Here is a 14,229-nt window from a genome sequence, read left to right as displayed (position 1 = left end):
TAATGTGTAGTAGCCCAGCTTTATTTTTCTCTCATTGGAACTTGAAAGCTGCTATTAGGCACTTCATCACTGAGCAGGAAGGGAAAGGCTGCCTCGTTGAGAGGGTCCTTGGTCCGCCTTTGTGCTGGTCTTAGCATGCTCTGCCCTGCCTGTTAAGATATAAGTCTAAGTTTTATTTCAGAATTGAATTCTCTGGTGCCTGCAGATCAGTTTACCTTAATATCCTCAGTGCTTGGTATCTTCTTACCCCTTCGTACTACCTTCTTTCTCTGAAGAGTAAGTACATTTGCTGGCTTAATTATTATTTACAAAATTAGTGTCGCACAAATTAATGTGGCAATTTCTGTCTGACTCAAAAAGTCCATGTGCATGTGTGAGATGGTAACAGACTCTTCAGATAAAGTTACTGTAGCCTTTCCACAGTTGCTATTCATTTGGATGGTTCTTTCCTTTTGTATTTAAAGATTTTCTTTTCAAGCATAGTACTGTGATAAAACCACTGGAGCAACTGATGGAATTTTCTGTAAATGAAATTCTCCATATTGACCAGCTCATCACAGAAGGACCTGAGGACAACCTTAGGCCAAGGTGTCCTGCTTGGCTCTAGTGACTCCACAGGGATGGACAGCCCTGATCGTGGACCCTCTTTGTACTTTTCATGGTCAGTTCAGTTCAGTCGCTCAGTTGCGTCTAACTTTTTGTGACCCCATAGACTGCAGCACGCCAGGATTCCCTGTCCATCATCAACTCCCGGAGCTTGCTCAAACTCATGTCCATCGAGTCAGTGATGCCATCCAACCATCTCATCCTCATCTCATCCTTTTCATGGTAACCAGGCCAAAAATACACTGCAAGCTGCATCTGCAGGGGGCTTTCCCACAAAAAGGGGACCAGAGCCAAGGATATTCTGTGAGCCATAAGGCCATCAAATGCATCTACCAAGCTATGTCTTAAATATTAAATTCCAATTCTTGCCTCTTTTGGTACTCAATCTTTAAAGAGTAATTGGGATATAGAATTTTTATGATACTTTATAGTATCATAAAAGGCCAAGCCTCTAATTTGATAGAAACATTTTCAGATCTATATGAGAATATAATGTTCAAAATGTATAGTAACTGTTTAAAAATATACTAATTTTAAAACATTTGAAATATATCCTTTTTTGTTACTATACAGAATCTTACCCATTAAATTAGGAAGAGTTTTACATTTTTATAAATATGGCCCAATCCTGTTCCCAGGGCCATCAAGGAAATGCAACCTCAACAGGGATGAAGGAGAAATCATCTATTCATCCACTTTCTCCCAATTTAGATACTCATGTATGACAGGTCTGACTTTCCAGGCTGAATGTAACTAGCTACACAGGTCATTTTACCCATCAAATGAGAGGACCATCTAAACCATTATCTTGACATTTTAAGATGGTACTTTACCTCTAAATGAGTACAATTTTAATAAATTATTGATTTATAATGTATGACAATAATCTTAATTTCAGGTGTAACAAACTGATCTTTTAGAAGTTATACAACTTTTCCATCTCCTTGCAATCTCCTCTTTCTCCCCACCAGGTGCTCATCCATCAAGACCCAACTTTCACTTTATGTCTTAACCCTTTTCTTCAGAGTGTGAAGTCAGAACTTCCTTTCTCAGCAAAGATAAATGCCAGCAATTTAGCAAACTGATCAGAAAAGGGATATTCAATCATTAGTTGATTTTAATCATTAAATGGTGGTCCAGCACTTTCTCTTTACAGAATGTTTCACTGTCCATCACTCCTCACTCAGTTGTACTAGGGAAGATTATCAGCTCCTAGGCTGTTGGTGAGGAGGAGCCATCCCTGAGGCCAGCTGAGACTGGGGGCAGATACCAGGTTGCTGCCCACAGTGCTGGCATTGGGACACCCTTCCGTGAGTGGCTCCCTTCCATGGCCACTGCCCTCACTTGTTCCTAGGCCACAGCGTACGGAGACCAGGCAGTGCCAATTTAAGAATGTGGAATTTGAATATGATCCTGTATTCATCAGTCTTCTCTGGAGCAATGAACACATCCATTTTTGTAAAATAAAAGATCACTGGGACTCACAATTTATTGAAATTTAGTAGAAGTCATTTCCAAACAACGTGAATCTTGGAGTAGTGAGGCCATGAATTAAATTAACCAGCCCATCTTAGAAGATGGGTTAGGGACTTAAAGTACTTTGAAAACAGCCCTTCAACACCAAAATGTTCAGTTTTTTTCCCATTTCATATCTGTCCAGGTATCTTCTAGTCTTCAGTGAATCCTCTCATGTTTGTAGTTAAAGCCGTATTTACTGTCATAAACTACATTCACCTGAGCTCCTTTTGCCTCATAACCAGTGGTATAGCACTGTTTCATTTTTAATGTGTCCCTTAACTTGATGGCAAGCAGCAATATTTAATATACAAGCATTTCAACTTCCACATGAAATGTTTAACCACACAATTTTTTAAAAAACACAGGTGTCCTTTATACCAGCTACCTTGAAAGTAGTAACACTTTTTTTTCCTCTCCATCTTGGCACTGTGTTAAGCATTTCTCCTTTGTAATCGCCTTAATATCCACTTGTAATTCACACAAGAAATCAATCTTCCTGCTTTATAATCCTGTCTCAGATGACATACAAAAATAGCATTGCCCCACTAGATCTCTTGCTTTGTAAACCAGATTTGGATCTACTGACTTTAGACTCGTTTTAAAAATTACTTTGCTTCTCCCTCACTGGCAGCAGCTCCCACTGTTAGGTGAGAATATGAGGGGTGGGGCACAGAGCCAGGACAGCTTTGTTAGAATGTCTAACTGCTCAAGGTGACCACCTGATGGAGACCACACAAACTTGGGTAAGTACATATTTTTAAATGACCCTCAGAATAGTTTTCCTCCCCTAATATCCACACCTTCCAAGTGAACAGCAAGCAAATTATAATTTCTTGGGCTGCTTATTTTGACTTTTCAGAAATGCAACAATGAGAGTAAATGTCCTCCTTTGAAAAAGCTGTAAAACATTGATACACATTTTACTGAACTATGATGTGTAATGATAATTGATTCTTGTTATACTTTTTTTAATCTATAGATTTCGAATAACTAAACTGTAAGGAGTACAAACCTGACAGAAGCACATACTTTGAGCAGTAAAAGAGGAGACAGCAAATTGCAGCATTGCTGGGGGCAAGGGCCAGGAGGGTGAGACCACAGCTGCCTTTTTCGGATCAGCAGCCCTGCAGGAATAATCAGGGACTTGTAACATGGGTGCTCGTCTTATTGCTGTGATGCCTGTCCCAACCCTCACTCCCAGTTATTTCATTTTAGAAAAGCCTCTGACTCAGGTCCTTCTTGGCCTCCATGAAGGGATGGTAGGAACGCCACCCCTCCAGAGTCCTCATCCGCAATGAGCTGCAGGTGCTTCCAAGGATAAACTTCAGCCCCCGTCACATCCACATCAGAGGTTCTTGGCCACTCACTTCCCTCTCCCAGATCAGGTTCATTCTTTCTTTAATGTGACGAGAGGTGCAGTAACTTCTGGCATGGTTTTGTGATCCATGTCCATTTTGAGCAACAGTGACTCTGACTCAGACAGATACAGGGCAGGATATGATTCGATCTTCCAGCATCACACTGATTATCAGGAATACAAAGTACAGGAGGAACATGGTGAAGCCCAGGATCTTGTTCATTCTCCACTTGCATAATGCAATTGAAGAGATCACAAACAGGAGCATGAGAAAAAGCAAAACAATTGCACAGAACAAGCCATTGCTACTGACAGCAACAGGCTGCAATCCATTGATAAGAGAGAAAAGCATCCAAGGAAGGGGCAGGCTGCAAGACAAGAAACGTTGATAATAGTCCCATGTACACAACAGTACTTCACAATTTACAAAGCACTTATTTTTACACAAACATATGAAATAGGACAGAAAATATTCATTCATGTCCAAGGTTAGAAAACGAAAGGAAAGTGAAGTCGCTTAGTCATCTGACTCTGCGACCCCATGGACTGTAGCCTATCAGGCTCCTCCATCCATGGGGTTTTCCAGGCAGGGGTAGTGGAGTGGGTTGCCATAGAAAACTAAGGGCCAGGGAAATTAAATTATGTGCCCAAGTACTCACAGATGGTAACCGGAAAGCCTAGATTAAAACAGGTTTTCTGAGTCTGAGTTGTTTTCTTCATACTTTGTGGCTTCTGTGTGACTAACCTAAATCTCTAAATCCTTATGATAAGGCCTAGCTCAGGACATTTCCTGACACTTGTTAGTGGTTAGGGCTGTCCTCAGCCCTTTAACCTGCTCCACCCTGCAAACACACACATAAATAAATTCAAATGAAAAAAATCACAGCCACACCCAAGTCCTGGAGGTGATTGGGGAAATGAAAAACAGTGAAGGTGCTGTGCTGTGACAGAGTTGGGAGGAGCGGGTAAGCAAATCCCTACAGGAAGATGCACCATTTACTTGTTTATACAAAATGCTTTTTAGAACCTCTGAGCTGGCAGGAGTCCAAATGCAAAAGAGCAGGAATACCAGGAAGTAAGACAAGTCATTGCTCCTTCCAACCCCACCTCCACCACCTTGGGGGTCAGTGAGCCAGGCATTTGACTGTGTTTGGTAATGGAATTTAATGGACTTCAGTTTTCAATTTATCCATAAATTCCAGTCAGTGAGATTTCAGGCAGCATTTTAGTTCTATTATCCTATCTGGCTGTGATGAATGAAAGGAGGATACTTTGTTACCTTGTAGAAACTAATAACATAAATGCCCTTTTATTCCATGTATAATGAATGGACAGAGCCAACACAGTGTTTTCCAGCCATGATATGCCTTAGAAAAGCAAGTGTGCCACTCACCCCACAGTGATATCAAATATGTTACTGCCCACAGAGCTTGACACAGCCATGTCTCCCAGGCCTTTCCGAGCGACAATCACACTGGTGATGAGGTCAGGAATTGATGTGCCTGCTGCTAGGATTGTCAAACCCATGATTTCTTCAGAAATTCCTATTGTTTCGCCAACCTGGTAAATAGTAAGAGAAAGCATGGCAACAGCAGGTGAAAAATCTGAGGCTCTTTGAAGCACCAACCATATACTACTTTGTGAAAAACCATCACCTTCCTCGGAGTTAACGTTCCCTCGGCCTGAGTGAGGTAGGGTCATGCAAAACTAACAGCTGGGGAGATGGGCCATGGAGAGAAAGAACAGGGCCCCTGCTCAAGGCTTCAGAGGATGATGATGCTCTTTTCTAACCTGACTAAAGTCCATCTATGATTACCACTTACTGTTATTCCAACCACAACACCTCTACCTTCCGAAGAACTGCTCCTCCAAAGGCCTGTTCATGTTATGTTTGCATTTCCAGACCCACAGACACCTGCTACGTGCCAGAACTTTTTAGAGGCTGGAGGCAGAAGTATGAACAGTGCAACACTGACCCTACTCTAAGCTTAAAAGAAAAAAGCATGTAAACAGTAATAAAACTCTGTGCTGAGTGCAGTATTCCAGGTAGAGGAGAAAAGCCATGAGCACTCAAGAAGACTAATTAACGCCAGGAAGGAGGCAAAACTGAGCTTGCTCTCTCTCGCTCTCTCTAGTGTGTATGGTCTCACCAGGTGGAGAGAAGTGGCCACTGCAGGACCGAAAGCAAGCAATAAGGCTAATAAGGAACGGTCAGCTGGATCAGGTTGAGAAGGGCCTTCTGTCAGATGGCAGTGTGAATAGAGGACAGAAGAGCCATGCTTGAAAAGTACTACATTCCTTGGAGTATAAAATCTACTTTTAGAAAGTGGAAGTGAAGTCACTCAGTTGTGTCCGACTCTTTGCGACCCCACGGACTATAACCTACCATGGGATTTTCCAGGCAAGAGTACTGGAGTGAGTTGCCATTCCCTTCTCCAGGGGATCTTCCCAACCCAGGGATAGAACCTGGGTCTCCCATATTGCAGGCAGACGCTTTACCATCTGAGCCACCAGGGAAGCTTCAAAAGTCTACTTTTAAGCCTTTACAAACAACGTATAAACTACAAATTCACTTGGTCATCACCATTCTCTGGGTGCCAGAAATTCACCCAGAAGGAAAAAAGTCCCTCTGGCCCACTGATGCAGGATTTAGTTCCTGCCCCACACTCACCTGGTGAGCCCACCAAACCATGAGGTATGAGAACATGGCTATCCACAGGATGGATCCCAGGAAGGTGATAACAAAAAACTTCTTAGCCTCCTGTTTGAAAGTTTGAAAAGGAAGAGAAATAAGTTGCAGAGGCTAAAGGGCTCTGGCCCTTCTGAGAGAGCCCCGGAATCAGTGACTAGATCTGCGGAAGGAGTGATGATGTGGAGATGTTTGACCTCTGTCTCCCGTGAGGACCTTGAAAAGGATGGGGTTAGTAGCCCACTCTAGACGCATCTAGACAGGGGGTTCAGCATTGACAAAATGAAGAGAGCTATCTGCTTGCACTAGAACTAGCCAATCTAGGTATCTGGTTTGACTTCAGCAACTTTCCCCCTCTCTGGACCCAGAGACAGAATACGGTTCCCCTTCGGGTGGAGTACATTAGTCAGACCTTTCCCTATAAATAGGAATACCAGGTAGAAATAGCACTTATAACCTTAGGTCTTCACAGTGTTGCTATGAAATATAGAGGGTGTGCAGTGGCATCATTCCCATATTCAAATCAAGAAACTGAGAATTTAAGGAGAGATTATTTTGCATTGCTTATGGTAATGGGAACACATTCCAGGGCCTCCCAAGTCCATCAGTATGTCCCTGAGGTGCATGGTCCCCTCTAGAGCTGCAGGTTCCATCCCAGACCCTCTGTGGTTGAGCCCTGACAAGCTGGTTGCCCTATCACCTCCCTCCTCTGAGTGGGCATGCAGAGAGGCCCCAGAGCCTCCCTAGGGATAGGCGACTTGGGGACAGCTGGGCAAACCCACCAGCCTCCGGACGTCGGGAACTGTCAGCCACAGCGGGAACACAATGGGCAGGAGAAAGAGGTAAATGGCTTGCTTCCGCCTGGTCTCAGGCCATTCCAGGGACAAAGGCTGCTCATTTTCCTCCTCTTCCTCCTCCTCCTCCTCCTCTTCCTCTTCTTCATCTTCCTCTTCTTCGTCTTCCTCTTCTTCATCTTCATTGTCACCTCCATCACCTACCCCTTCACCATCTACACCTTCCTCGTCATCTTTGGCTTCACCTTGAATTTCACCATTCAATTCCTGCTCTCCAGTTTCACCTTCACCACCTTCTCCTGCCTGGACTTCACCTTCACCTTCATCACCTTTCACTTCACCACCTTCTCCTGCCTGGACTTCACCTTCATCTTCATCACCTTTCACTTCACCATCATCACCTTTCACTTCACCATCTTCTCCTGCCTGGATTCCACCTTCACTTTCATCATCTCCTTTCCTTTCTGCCAGGATGTCACTTTCACTTTCATTCTCTCCTTTTCTTTCACTTTCATCTTCTAAGGGAGCGTCACCTCCACTTTGCTCTCCATTTTCACCTTCAGCAGGAGCTTCAGCCTCATCACCTGTCCTTTCACCTGTGCTCTCAGCTTCAGCCCCTACTCCCTGCAATCCAAAACCAATAGATTAATGGGAAATGACTGCTCTGCTTGCTCCCTTTCCCATTTCTCCCCACCAGTTTTTTGTTGTTCTCAGAATGTATCTAAAAGCTTGAGTATGAGGAAGAAACAAGTGCAATCATTCAGCGAAATTCCCTTTACAACACTCCTACCCAGTCCTGTCTTTATTTGATCATTTCTAGGGATGGAGAACTCACCACCTAAAGCAGTTTCTGTCATCCTGACAACTCTGATTGGTTTGAAGTCCAAAATTTATACCAAAGTTCCACCCGCTGTGTATAGGTTTACTTTTTGGAGCCACAAAGAACACTCTCCACACTGAGACAGCCTCTCTTCCCTGGGTTAAAGAGTCCAGGTCCTTCTATGGTTCCCATACTATGTCCTACAGCCTCCTCCCCTTCTTGATGAACTCATTCCAGTTAGCTTATATCCCATGAGGAGGTTTCTAAAATAACACCTCACAGAATCCAACAGGATTATCATGCCCCTTATTTTAGATACGATGCTTCCATTAATGTTGCCTAAAATGGCATGATATCTTTTGGTGGTTACATCAAATTTCTGAGTCCATCTAAAACTCCTCAACTGCTATATTATATGTGTAAAATGATGATGATGATACCAATTCATTGAGGGTTTTTATGTGCCAGGCATCATGCTAAGTAGTATAATAACAACAACAACAACTAGCACTTAGTATGTTTCCTGAGTCAATTAATTTATCATACAGATAGAACTAAACCCATCTGACAGATGAAACAGCAAGGGTACAGAGTAGTTAAATAACTTGCTCATGGTCCACACAGTTTGTAAGTAATGAAGCTGGGATTTGAATGTGAATAGTCCAACTCTTGGCCTCTTAACCACCAAGCTACCCTGCTCCCCAAATGCCAGGACTGAATGAGATCTTTGGTTTCCAAACCTGGTAGCTTATTAGAAATACAGATTTCCTTGCCCCACCGAACCAACTGAAGTAGAATCTCTAGGACTGAAAACCAGGAATCTATTTTCATATGCTGCCAAGTACTTCTAATAAGTGCATCTGTAGACGTGTTTGGGTACCAGGGACTGACTCCACATGCTCTAAAAGCCATTGATTCTTAGGGTCCTCAGATTAGGCTCCTAATAACTTATAACAAGGCACTGATCCAATCCCTTGAGTTAATGACCTGGGCTGTGTGCTCATGAAGTACATCATCCATAACAAATTTCATGACACTGCCAATCCCCAGGGGGTGCTCAGTGATTCTAAACTCTGCTGCATATTAAAATCACCTAGAGGATGTAAAGACATTCATGCCCAAGGACCCACCCCAGATATCCTGAGTTCACTGGTTGAAAGTGGGCCCTGGGTAGTTTTTAAAGCTTCCCCAAATTATTTTAATATGCAACCAGGGTTCAGACCGCCCAAAGAAGAAGTCAAACATTAATATCCATGAGGCTTGTGCTCTCAGATGGGAATGAATAATTCCTGCCCTCCCTTCCCCATGCTAATCTGGAGAAAATGGCAAGTCATTTAAATCAATAGCACCCTCTTCTCTGAGAACTGTCAACCCCAATAGCCCCTGACAGGTGACCTTCTCCCACGTTGCAGTCAAAGCACCCCACTCTCCTTGCCACAGTTGACTGGATGTAGGTTTGGCCCCTGACCTGTGACCTGGTTTGAATGGATTCGCTGCCTTCTGAGACAGGGAGCCAGTCACTGGTTGATCCCATTGTGGGCTGGAGGACTGGGGTAGTAGTTTAGGTCTAAGTGTGCTAATAAGGAAGCAATGGAGTCAGGCTGCCAGGAGTGATAAAGCCTGCCCACGGAGAGGGACATGAGGGAGGGTGGGACATGCAGTGAGGCCAGCAGGCTCACAGGTGCCTTCCTAGGCCTAGGTCCAACTCATTGTGGGACCAAGTTTCACTTCCTGACCTGGAATCCCAGGAGACACCTCTGTATCCTCTCAATCCCTTTTACTTAAGCCAGCTGTAACTGGCCTACTCAGGACACTCATGCTACCACTGAAGATGTCTTAGACACTGAACCCAAAGTTGCTCACTTAAGGATGAGATATAATTGAGTGCTTCTGGATATCCAATAGAAGAGAATATCAGAGATGGAATTTGTAAACTAAATGCATATTTACTGTCAGTCACTGAACCCTTGCTGAGCACAGCGATTGCAGAGCATTGTGTTTCTGGGGCGGGAGGGGAGGGGAGTAGTGGGAGACAGAGACCATTCAGACTTGGATCCTGCCTTCAGGGATCTCACCACCTCGCAGGGGCACCAAGAGAGATTCACAAATAGAGTACAGGGAAGGCAGTGATAAGGGCCCTAAGAGAGGAACAGAGCACCATAGGCATTCATACTGCGGGGATCAAGGAAGCTTTGTGGCAAAAGAGGCATTTACACTAGCTTGGAGGAATGGGTGAGACTAGGATATATGAACATGTAGGGGAAAGGGGCATTCTGGAGGGAGGAGGCCATGTAAGCCAAGGCCTGGAGGTAAAAAGCATAGAGACAAGAAGTTCAGTTTGGCTGTAGCAAGGTGGAAGAGAAGCTGTGAGACTGTAAAGGCAGCAGTGTCAGAACTCAGGAAGCCCTGTGAACCAGGCTGAGACACCTTGGAAGGTCCCAAGGCCTTTGCCCAGCAACCCTTCTGCTGTGTTTCACGCTGTCTGGTTTCACTGTACCCTAGCAGCTGACAGAACCCCCACCCCCAACAGTTATTCTCATGTTTTTACAGCATGTGACAGTTGGCAACATATTCTCATACATATTATCTCACTCATACTAAGGTATTACAGTGAATTAACTGGCCCCATAAGGTATTCGATCTTCAAAGAAAGGGCAATGCTTATCCCAGAGGAATGAACCTCCAACAGCCATTTCCAACCTTCAGGAAGGACTGACTTTTGGATGGCAAATGCTTCTCTGGGCCTCTCAAATTCCGCCACGTGGGAAGAGGCTTGTGCCTACCTGACTGCCAGGATCCTCCTGCTGATCTCCCTTGACGTCTGGAGCAGGGGCTGGTGTGACCGTGACCGCAGGGAGCTTGGCCGGCTCCTCCTCTTTAAAGGATAAAAAACATAGGATAGGTCAGAAGAGTGTGCTGGGTGCTCAGGGCAGCTGGCAGAGTTGGGTGTGAGTGGCTACAGGGCTATTGGATTTGTCCACTTCAGGGTCTCAGAAGGTCTCTTTGGGACACTCCCCATCAACTGGAGAAGGAAAATCACGTGACATGAATCGTTACTGTCCTGTCCACAGAGATGTCTGCACATGAGAGGACAGCTGGCAGCAGCTCTCCTTGCTCTCCCCGGATTTCCAGACATTTACATCCTGGCACTGTGACCAAGGATACTGTGAACAGCTTGGGAGAGAGGGCAAAGCCCCAGCCCTCAGCGCCTGACCCTTCCCCCTAACCAGCTGCATGGAGAGGAGCCCAGTGCTTTCAAAGGCAGCAGCTATGGAGCCTTGGAATAGGATGGTGGGAAAGAGAATCACAAAGTCTGGAGCTCTTAGGTACAGGCTCTCTCACTTCTTGGCTGCCTGACTCTGGGCAGCCACTTGATCTCTCTGAGCTTCAGTTTCCTTGTCTACAGAATGGGAACAATGCTGCTGTACCTGCCTGCTGGGTGGATGAGGCAGGCCTGGGGTGCTGTGCAGAGCTGTCTCACTCCCTCGTCCCAGCTGCCACGTGGATGCTGGACTTCTGTGTCACCAGACCCCTGACGGCCCTCCATTACTGGGACTGCTGGTCTCAGACCAATTCCCTAGCAGCACTGTCCTTGTGTAGAAGTGACAGGAAGAAAAAACAGAGTCCAACAGACTCTCATCTGGGACAAGATTTAGCAAAGAAGTTCAACACCCTCGCCAGGCCTTGCCTACCCTATGTGAGGAGAATACAGAGGGAGCCGTACAGAGCTGCCCTCGGGCCTGGAGCCATGTCAGGAAGGGAGCACAGTGGAAGCAGGAGGCCGGAGGACAGCAGGCACAGGGCAGCACTAGCTCATCACTCCAGCTGACTGGCCCAGAGAGGGCAGAAGGCACACCCAGACCCCGGCTGACAGGAGGGAGGAAGGTGGCAGGAGAAAACCAATTGGTCTCACCATCCTCTCACCTTCTGGTTTCCTCTCTGCTTTGGCCTGAGGCGTGGCTTTTGCCTCCTGAATCAAGGTCTCCTCCTCCTTGTCCTTGGAGGGCCGGGCTGTGAATGAGAAAGGAAACACGTCTTATCCGGACCACAGTGTCCCTGCTACACCGTTCAGCTAGCCTGGTCAGCTGACAGCCAGAGCAGCTGAAGTGAGTGGAAAGAGTCTGGCCTGGAAATGGCAATATGCGGACTGTGGTCCTCCTAGGCGTATTTACAGTGCCCAATTCCCAACTTTTGCCTTAAATTCCCTACACTGTCACTAACTATGACCTTCAGCTAGTCACTTCCCCTCTCTAGGCCTATTTCCTTTCTGATAAAATGACATGGTTAGACTTGGGGGCAACAAATAGTATTTATGTCCTTTATGAACTCAAGTGATGGCTGCCTGAGTGCTGAAATGAGAATTCTGCTCCAAGCTTGGCTGCAGAGCACCATGATTCATTGGTGATATCTCAAATGGGCAGGGAATGGGGAAATAATGACAGGGAGGTGTTCCTGCAACCCTTGGACTAGACTGTAAGGTTTGCAGTCCACCATCTATGAATTTACTAGAAGCTTTGCTCAGGCTCCAGGGGCACTACTGGTGGCCATGTTCATAAGCCTCCACTCTCCAGTGGGAAAGGGGAAATGACGGATCATCAGGCTCCTGCCACACTCCTTTTGACCTCAGACACCTGGAGCCCAAGCGGACCCTCCTTCCTGATCCCTGTGCACGCCTTAGGCTTTGCTGGTGGTCCACAGAGCATCACGCACAGAATAGTGCTGCCCTGGTTTCCAGAAAAGAAAAATGGGGAAGTCAACTCTCTTTCAATATGACTATGTTCCAGGCAACATGCAAAGGGCTGTACGTGTGTAATTTCAGCTGAGAGGCACAGAGTGAGGTGCAGGGTCCTCCTCACAGCTGTGTAGTCCCTGAGGTGAGGACAAGGGCACAGGTGACAGAACAAAGTCATGGGGTCTATTCTGGGTTCCAGGCTGGCTCTGCCCTGTGAGTGCTGGGTGACCTTGGGAAGCCTGTGCACCCTCTCTACATCTCACTGTCCCCTCTCTAAAAAAGCAACAATATGACATACTCGGAACACTGATGTGGGGGTCCAAGGGACAAAATAAACAAAAATACTTTAACTGCTACAATTAAATACTGCTATACTAGCTTAGAGTTTGGAGCCATATGCCTGGGTTTGAATCCTACTTCTTCCACTTGCTAGCTGTGGATCCAACAGGGTGATCCTCTGTACCTCAGATTCCTCACCTATAAAATCTTTACAGAGTTGTTGAAGGAATACATGAATTTATATACAAACATGCTTAAATCAGTGCCTGGCAGCTACAAGGTACTACGTAAGTGTTAGCTTTGACAACAACGATGAGTTGACAACAGTAGCTGAGAGCAGCTGTTCCACCCAGGAAGCAACTCCGCACTGCTGAGGCCCAGCATTCCAGAGGGTCTGAGTTAGAAGGGACCCTGAAGATCCTCTAGTCCATAACATCAGCACACTCTGAAGATTTGGGAATCAAACTCTGCCTGGATACAGAACAGGTCCAGAAACAGGTCTGGAGTTTCCTTCTCTCAACCTGTCTCCTAAACAATCAGTGGTTCAGCTGCAGCTGCCTCTGGCAACTGGCTCCATCCCACAGAGCCATCACTCTGGCACGTGTGATCCCTTAAAGCATCCCGTCCTGGTGGGCCTGCTCAGCAGGTCACATCAGAACTGAGGTGTCAGGAAGTGGGTACTCCACTGTTCCCTCAGGCAGACAGCTCCAGTGCCCCGCGGACACTGATCAAGCACTGCAGTCTTCTGTTGAACAACACATAGCTTATCCAAGGGCTCCCCTGGCCCCAGTCCTGGTGCCAAGAATCCCTGTGCACTGTTGCCTGGAGGGGCTGACAAGAAAACCAAGTTTCCCTCTTTCTTCTTCTTCTTCATCACACACCCTAACCTCTCATTTCCTATCCACTAAGGAACGCAGGTCAGCTTCAGGGCCTTTCTCTGTTTCTTTGTCTCTTTCATATACACACGCACACATCCGTGTGAAATCACAAGAAGCATGACGTTCTAGAGAGGTAAAGCCCCTGCCCAGGGTAAGAGTTCAGACCACGGATCAGCTCTGTGGAAAGAGTTGCAACACTTGGAAAGGGTAGAAACATCTGGATAGCCATCTGAAAATAGCTTACGGAAACACAAATATGTATCTGGAAAGTGCTAGGAACAAAGGCCTTCATCCTAGCCCCTCCTGGATGGAATCTCAGGGTGCAGGATCAGGGCCAGCTTCTCTGAGCAGGACTGTACGTCAGGAACATCAGCAAACCTTTCCCAGGAGGGCTGTTGCACGCCCGCCACACAACCACACAAGACATGCTTGTGTTCCCGGGGATGACTGTCACTGGCTCCCCCAGCGCTTGTTTCCTCACGTGGCCTCTCAGCTCTCAGCGTGGCTGGATCATCCCCTTAGTATCAATCTCCTCTGACCTCGGCCTGGCCTGGAC

The 14,229-nt window shown here is 46.1% G+C and overlaps 1 protein-coding gene across 15 annotated transcripts in view; it reads right to left on the bottom strand.

Annotated features, from left to right (window-relative positions):
- The window catches only part of SLC24A1 (solute carrier family 24 member 1), a 53,260-nt gene continuing 39,031 nt past the window's right edge, over positions 1 to 14,229 (bottom strand). For 8 of the 15 annotated variants that reach the window (XM_081513807.1, XM_081513812.1, XM_081513811.1 and 5 more), the window contains 6 exons: positions 11,709 to 11,795; positions 10,568 to 10,659; positions 6,953 to 7,588; positions 6,153 to 6,242; positions 4,875 to 5,041; positions 2,060 to 3,849 (listed from right to left, as the gene is read on the bottom strand). In XM_081513807.1, the coding sequence (XP_081369933.1) occupies positions 3,600 to 3,849; positions 4,875 to 5,041; positions 6,153 to 6,242; positions 6,953 to 7,588; positions 10,568 to 10,659; positions 11,709 to 11,795 (1,322 nt within the window). In that variant the 3' untranslated portion in view covers positions 2,060 to 3,599. Of the gene's footprint in view, positions 872 to 2,059; positions 3,850 to 4,874; positions 5,042 to 6,152; positions 6,243 to 6,952; positions 7,589 to 10,567; positions 10,660 to 11,708; positions 11,796 to 14,229 lie in introns of those variants that run through there. The other 7 variants (XM_081513816.1, XM_081513819.1, XM_081513817.1 and 4 more) reach the window with 4 other exon arrangements.

Source organism: Giraffa tippelskirchi, chromosome 7 (assembly GCF_054371585.1).
Source record: "Giraffa tippelskirchi isolate mGirTip1 chromosome 7, T2T-mGirTip1v1.2.pri, whole genome shotgun sequence".
NCBI lineage: Eukaryota > Metazoa > Chordata > Mammalia > Artiodactyla > Giraffidae > Giraffa > Giraffa tippelskirchi.
The sequence above is the reverse complement of the archived record's forward strand: the minus strand, read 5'-3'. Positions and strand labels throughout refer to the sequence as shown.